A 7,618-nucleotide genomic window follows, 5' to 3' on the forward strand; every position below is an offset into this window, starting at 1 on the left:
TGTTTGTGGGGTTACAAAGTATCTCTCTAAGGAGCTGCAATCTTTTTTCTTCTAGAAGTTTGATTTAGCTCAGATGACTGGGAGGTCCCCAGTCGAAGCTCTCGAAAAAAGAAAAAAAAAAAAAAAAAAAAAAAAAAAAAGTGGCCCATCCACATTACCCAGGGTCAAAGGGTCAACTCTCTTCAAGTCAAATGAATACCGTCGTTCACCACAACTACAAAAAGCCTTGGACTAGCATTTGTTTCATGTTTAGTCCAACGACTGGCTGTCATAGCCCAGCCGAGGTTGGTTTTGCTTTGTCGTTTTTTGCTTGTTTTGTTTTGTTTTAAAATTTTTATCCTCAGTAGTACTCCAGGGCGGCGGAACAGGGTGAGCCTGGGTATTGAGACCCTGCAGCCATGCTGAACAGATTTCTAGGCCCGAGCTACCAGGAACTGGCCAAAAACTGGGTCCTCACAGCCAGCCTATGGGGCACTGTGGGTGCCGTGGGGCTAGTGTGGGAGACGGGTGGCTGATCCTAGGCTGAGTGCCTTCTATTAACGGTGAGTTTAAGAAGGACAATTAGGCAGCCCCCTAAACCACCACAGGCCTAGATGGTAGAATGCACTGAGTTATCAAAAACAGCTTAGTCCTGTGGAAAACAGGGAGGAAGTCTGCATTGCTCTGGGGAGCTCCTGTATTGACCGACACTAGGGCTGCCTTGATGGAGCAGCATTAAACCGAGTTCTTATACCTGGGGTGGGAGGGTATCCTCTCTCACTTTTTAAAAAATTAATCATTTTATTCGGTTACATTTCAAATGGAATTCCCCTTCCTGGTTTCCCCTCCACCACCTTCCATCCCATTTCCCCTCCCCTATGCCTCTATGACAGTGCTCTCCCACTCACTCACCCACTCACTCACTCCCGCCATCCACCCTGGCATCCCCCTACACTGGGGCATCAGTCCTCTACAGGAACAAGAGCCTCCCCTCCCACTGATGCCGGATAAGTTGTTTTGGTTTTTTTGTTTGCTTTTTAAACAGAGTCTCAATTATCCCAAGGTGCCTCAAACTCACTATGTAGTTAAGGAGGACCTTGACTCCTGATCCCCCTGCCCTCACCTCCATCTCAGTGCTGGAGTTACTCACTCTTGAGCCTCGCCTGCTTTATTTTTGTGGCGAAGAGTAAAGTCTGGGTTTTAGTCATGCTAGCAAGTCCTTGACCAACTGAGTCATAACCTCCTTTTAGACTCCCTGTGTTGACACATTAAAGTAACTATGACATTAGTGAAATTATCAGTCACCCCAAGTACAGTATAAGCTTCTTCTCTGGTATGAACTCTTGAATACCAAGGCAGGGCATCTTATGCACAAGTACCCCAGTTTTTGATTGTGTTAAATAACCCTGAGTGAGTTGTCTGTGTAGACGATGTCCTCCTTAAGGAAACATCATTCACTCACCCAGGCGCCTGTGACAACCACTCACCCCTCACCCTCTCCTGCATTACTTCAAAGACGTTTTTATTCAGCACACAGGTAAGGCCTCCCCTCCCATGTCAACGTTGTTTTGTTTCTTTTTTGTTTGTTTGTTTGTTTGTTTTAAAAGGGTCTCTTTAGGTGTCTCAAACTCACTTCCCATGGGCTTGTAATCCCCTGCCTCATTTCCATCTCATGGCTGGGAGTCCCCACCACCCATTCTTTTCAGTCAAAGAGTTAAATCTGGGTTTTAGGCATGCTAGCAAGTCCTTGACCAACTGACTCCTTTTAGACTCCCTGTGTTGACACATTAAAGTAACTATGACATTAGTGAAATTATTGGTCACCCCAAGTACAGTATAAGCTTCTTCTCTGGTATGAACTCTTGAATACCAAGGCAGGGTATCTTATGCACAAGTACCCCAGTTTTTGATTGTGTTAAATAACCCCGAGTGAGTTGTCTGTGTAGACGATGCCCTCCTTAAGGAAACATCAAGCAGCGCCTGTGACAACCTGTCCCCTCACCCTCTAGAGCTTACTTCAAAGACGTTTTTACTCGGTACCACGTAATCTTGCCCATGTCAACGTTGGTTTCTTCTTTCTTGTTTCCTGTCTGAATGTATTAAAATACTCTTTAGTGTCTCACAGGCCTTCCTACGGGCTTGGCAATCAACTGTTCATAAATATGGCGGGAGTCCCCACCACCCATTCTTTTCAGTCAGTACTGCATTAGTTTGCTAAAACATTTTTAACGCAATATCTAAAGCTTGCCTTTGATTTCACATTCTCTGGCTAATGGTCTCTCTCTCTCTCTCTCTCTCACACACTCTCTCTCTCTCTCAGCACACACACACACACACACACCACACACACATACCACACACACAGATACACACCACACACACCACACACCACACACACACACAAAACACCACACACACACACACACACCACACACACACACACACACAACACACACACACACACACACCACACCACACATATACCACACACACACACACACACATACCATACACACACACCACACACACATACACACACACACCACACACACACATACACACATACCACACACACCACACACACTCACACACACACCACACCACACACACACACACACACACACACACCCACACACATACACACACACCCACACACACCACACACTCACATACACAGACACATAAACCACACTCCCCCCTGCATGCATGCAACCACACACACAGCACACACATACCACACACACACACACCACACATACACACACACATACACACCATACACCATGTTGTCTCTCCCACATTAACTGATTTTAACTCCGTGCCCCGCACTTATTACTGTTGTATACACCTCCAGTTGTCCCTCGATTCTTCGCCCTCTCTAACCGCAGAGCTCCATAGGAACAGAAGCGTCTGTGTCAGTCTCCAGTGTGCTTGGAGCCCCCGTAACTGTCTACAAATATGAATAATTACATCTGCTTCCAGCTGGGGAAGTGGTGGCAGGGAGAGTGAACTTTGTAGTCATAACCTGGACAACCCTAGGTACCGACTGGGGTTTGGAGCTGAGGGGGAAGCCCCCACAGTCTACCATTTTAACGACTGTGGCATTCTCCCCCTCCACCCTTGCTAGGCACAGAGCAATTCATAACTGAAGACCAGAGGGCAAAAGGAAAAAAGGATGTGGGACTATCCAGGCTGGGCACACAGCAAGAAAACACAAGCCAATGAAGTCTCCTGAGTCTAATGGTGGGATTCAGGAAGATTTCCAGGGTCTTCGGCAATCTATGAACATCCGACCACAGCTTCAGGTGACACTGGCGAAGCCACAGCCCAAGCCTTCTTGGCACTTCGGGTGGACCCTGAAGTCCCTGTGGGCTCCACAGTGAGGGGGAAAAGGACACAAAGTATGCTTCATCAAGACAATGTAAGGTGGTCTTTAGCGGCTACTAGGATGGCCAGTAGCCACTGATTTGGCATCGATAGGTTTCTTTCTTGAGCCACCTACTCCGTGCTTCAACCTTGGCCACCACCATTCTCAGAGAAACAACTGGTCACTGAATCTGAGGTACTTTGTTCTGGGTGTGCCGACGAAATGCAACAGCTGATTCTTTCCAGCACCTGTAGAATCACTTGACGTTTAATTGAAGAGCAGCGACTGTGTCGTTAATGCATCGGGGTTCCATTAATACACACTGAGGGAATCCCACTGAGGAAATCCCTGGCCACTGTTCCCCTCAGAGGCTGGCGAGTTCCCCTCCCCTTCCCCTAAAGTCTAGCCAAGTAGGAAAATAGTCCATCACTGTATCTGGTGCCACGAAGGCAGGATGAGGTTGTTGGATCCCCCTGAAAATGGAGTTGCAGATGAATGAGAGCTACTATGTGGGTGCTGGGAATCGAGCCTGAGTCTTCCGGAAGAGCAGTCGTTAACCACTGAGCCGCCCTTTCTGCCCCTGTGTCATGGATCTTAGACCCCGTGTTTTCTGTTCGATGTGTGGGAAAGCCCGAACAGTTCCGAGATCATTGTTACCTGTGGATTCCCAAGCTGGTTCGCTGCTGGGAGAATTACTAATCACCTTGGCAGAGGTTACTCATTGGGAACCGTGCAGTTTGAAAGCATATTCCTCCCTTTCAGATGTAACTTTTGTGAAATAATAATCATTCAGCAGGAGAAGAAAGAGCAGCAAAGTCATATATCACGGTCCCAGTCCGGCCTCCGCCATTTTTACTTCTGACACACGATAAAGGGCAACATATTAATAAAAGGGAAACTTAGAATTCACTCTCAACCAAGAACAACTGGAAAAAGATTAGTTTTTTGACCTTTGTAATTTTTTTTTCCTGAAGGGAAACTAAGACCAAACTATCAACTTGGGTTGCTGTGAATGAGTCAAGAATAGATTTCTCTACACGCTGTTCCTTTCTTCTGTTATTGTCACATTTCTTTTGTGACAGTGAGAGAGGACACGTGTCGCGGTACAGATGAGGAGGTCAAAGGACAGCTTGTGACAGTGGACTTCCTCATTCTACGAGGTGCTTCTGCGGAACGGAACTGGGATCACTGGTCTGAGGGGCACACCTTTCCTCTCTGAGCCATCTCACCAGCCCGTGTATCGTTTTCTTAGATCGTCCCTAGGAACATTAGTAGCAAGCTATGGCATGCACAGGTGGGAGAGCCTTAATACTAAAATTGAACTTATCTTAATGTGGAATGACTCAAATCTTAGGTACATCAGCAATTTTTTTTAACCAACTCAGTAAAAAGGAAAATACATACTTCTGTGGATTTCCCTCTGTCTCTGAGTGTTTGTTTACTATTGAGGTCATTCTGCAGAGGTCTGAGGGAAGTTTTAACTGAGCGGCAGACCCACAGAACAGTGTTCAGTGTGTATCCATATTGGCCAAAAGGCGTGCGGTCCCAGGCTCAGCAGGACTTTCACGGTTCACCTGACTTTCACCACATTGAAAACCAGAATGTTCCCCAGAACCGTATGGAGAGTGAAAGAGTAGGTGCTCTCTGCCAAGCCGATCCTTGGTGGGTTGTTGGAACTTCCTCATGACGTAATAAAAGTTGTCCATCTTGTACAAGGCATAGTTCATAGTCAGATTCTTGGTTAACGGTGTCAGTGGAAGGCACAGCACTGGGGAATAAGAATATTTGCTAAATTGACATGCGTGAGGAGTGGTTGGGGCAGTGGGGAGAGAGGCCTAGGAGATCTCAGCACACTCTTCCAGGTCCCTGCCTGTGGCAGGTTTCAGATAGAAGTTCTTCTATAGGGGTTGGGGATTTAGCTCAGTGGTAGAGCGCTTGCCTAGCAAGCACAAGGCCCTGGGTTCGGTCCCCAGCTCCGGAAAAAAAGAAAAGAAAAGAAAAAAAAAAAAGTTCTTCTATAGAACAAATCACATCGCGGCCTCTTCAGTCTAACTAGAGATGGTTCAGGCTGCTGACTGTGTCTTCTGAGTCGGCCTAGGAACTGTGCCTCTGAGTGAGGGCAAGGCAAACTGGACCAGTGAGGTAAACCTTATGTGCCTGCAGGAACATGACAACCAGGAAAGGTGATCATAATTCCTCCAGCTAGGGATCCTCCTCCCCAGACCTCCACATTAAAACATACCGTGGAATTCCTAAATTCACAGCTGATATTCAGAATATCTAGATGGGGGCTGAAAAGAGCAGCTCTTGCAGAGGACCTGAGTTCAGTTCCTGGTCTCCACAGGATTGCTTATAACTCCGGCTTCAGGGCATACGATCCTTTCTTCTGGCCTTGGCTGGCTCCTGTATACAGATGGCTAACATAAACGCACGCACACACACACACACACACACACACACACACACACACACATGCATAAAAATAAATTAATTTTAGAAATGAAATATCTAGACATTCCAAACACCTCCTGGCAGTCTCGCAGGAGGCCAAGTACAGTTCAGAGGCGTGTGTGGGTACTTCCTTTCTTGATTTGGAGGTAAACTTTTTCTAGTATTTATTTTAAAGGTTTAAGAAGAGTTCCTCCTCGGTCTGACTTTTGGACAGTAGCTCTTTTCCCTGGTTTGTTTGGGCCCTTGAATTCTTAGCAAAGCTCAGTGTCCTGTGAGTCACCTGGGGCAGTCTTCAGCAGCTACCCGGGTCTGTGGCTAGTTCCTTGGTACTGTGGTCACAGTTCCATGCACAGTGGGCTACCTTTTAAAGCAAGATGCCAGTTGGCATCTGGGTTGGGGGGATTCCAAGTGGCCACATGTCATCAGTAATGAAAACGCATAAAATGTTTACGTATTTTCTAGTGGTTCCTTTTGCTAGAAGAATGCACTTCCCTGATTTAAAAAAAAAAAAAAAATTGGAAGACTCTCTTCCAGCTAATTTGCATGAGAGAATTAGGTAGGGGCTAAGGAGGAGGAGGAGGAGGAGGAAGACAGGAGGGAGAGGAGGAGGAGGAGGGGGGAGAAGGAGAGAGAGAGGGAGAGAGGGAGAGGAGGAGGAGGAGAGGAAGACAGGAGGGAGAGGAGGAGGAGTAGAGGAAGACAGGAGGGAGAGGAGGAGGAGGAGGAGAGGAAGACAGGAGGGAGAGGAGGAGGAGGAAGACGAGGAGGAGGAAGGGAGGAGGAGGAGGAGGAGGAAGGGGAGGAAAGAGGAGGAGGGAGAGGAAGAGGAAGAAAGAGGAGGAGGAGGAGGAAAGAGGAGGAAGAGGAAGAAGGAGGGGAGGAGGAGGAAGAGGAAGAGGAGGAGGAGGAGGAGGAGGAGGAGGAGGAGGAGGAGGAGGAGGAGGAGGAGGACAGGGACTACCAGGGCTCTTGTACATTTCACCTAGAGTCCTGCAGCAGTGACCGAGTTCCTGAAGCCAGCACGGCCTCCACCACATTCAACATGGAAATGATTCTGTAATTGAACTGTATTATGAGCCACAAGGCTGAGCCTCCCAAAAGGAAGAAATTTAAACATTTGGGAAATTTGCCTTTAAAAAATATCTATTTGAGGTATTTGGGTGATTTATCAAAAGTCATTTTCTGGAAGTTTAAAATATTCAACAAATGACCTGGATTCCTCTTCCCTTGCTGTCGGAATGTAGGAACATGTCCCAAAATACACACATTCTGCCATAGCTGCTTAGTCACTGGACTGCAGTTCTTCCTGAGGAAAGAAATCAGGGTGACTTATAAGCGAAAGGTTATAAGTGACTGACTCCAGTGACTGACCTATGTTGTTATCCTGGCTGCCCCGAAAGGCCTCAGTCCTAGATCTTTCTGTAGCAGCCCACTGCATGCCGGTAGTCACTGAGGTCCAGCTTCACCTCTCCATTCACCTGTGCCCCGTGACTGCCTCCCCTGATCTCCCCCTTCCTTCTGTCAGGCACCTCCATGAGTCACCACGACTGTCCTGGCATCCCATCCTGCTATCTCCCTCTCCCCACCCTTCCTTTTTATTCCCACTGCCCCTGGACCCCTGCTGCTTCAAGCCTGGGTAATTATAATAGCATCCTAACTAATCGCTTACTTGTTTCTCCCCCTCCGATTCACTGCTGCCGCGGTAATCTCCCTAAAACACCACTTAATCATGCCAAACCCTTAATTAAAAATCTTCATTATCTCTTCATTACCACTAGGATGAAGTCCAAGCGCCTTAGTTTCCTTCCACAGCCTGGCCTC

General features: G+C 47.4%; 1 protein-coding gene across 1 annotated transcript; it reads left to right on the forward strand.

Moving 5' to 3' along the window:
- The first annotated feature begins 398 nt into the window (after nucleotides 1-398).
- On the forward strand, nucleotides 399-565 carry LOC116913136 (cytochrome b-c1 complex subunit 10-like). The gene is given in 2 exon segments (XM_032917340.1): nucleotides 399-504; nucleotides 507-565. Coding segments are annotated over 2 exon segments (165 nt in total).
- Nucleotides 566-7,618: the final 7,053 nt, after the last annotated feature.

Source organism: Rattus rattus, chromosome 12 (genome assembly GCF_011064425.1).
Source record: "Rattus rattus isolate New Zealand chromosome 12, Rrattus_CSIRO_v1, whole genome shotgun sequence".
Lineage (NCBI taxonomy): Eukaryota > Metazoa > Chordata > Mammalia > Rodentia > Muridae > Rattus > Rattus rattus.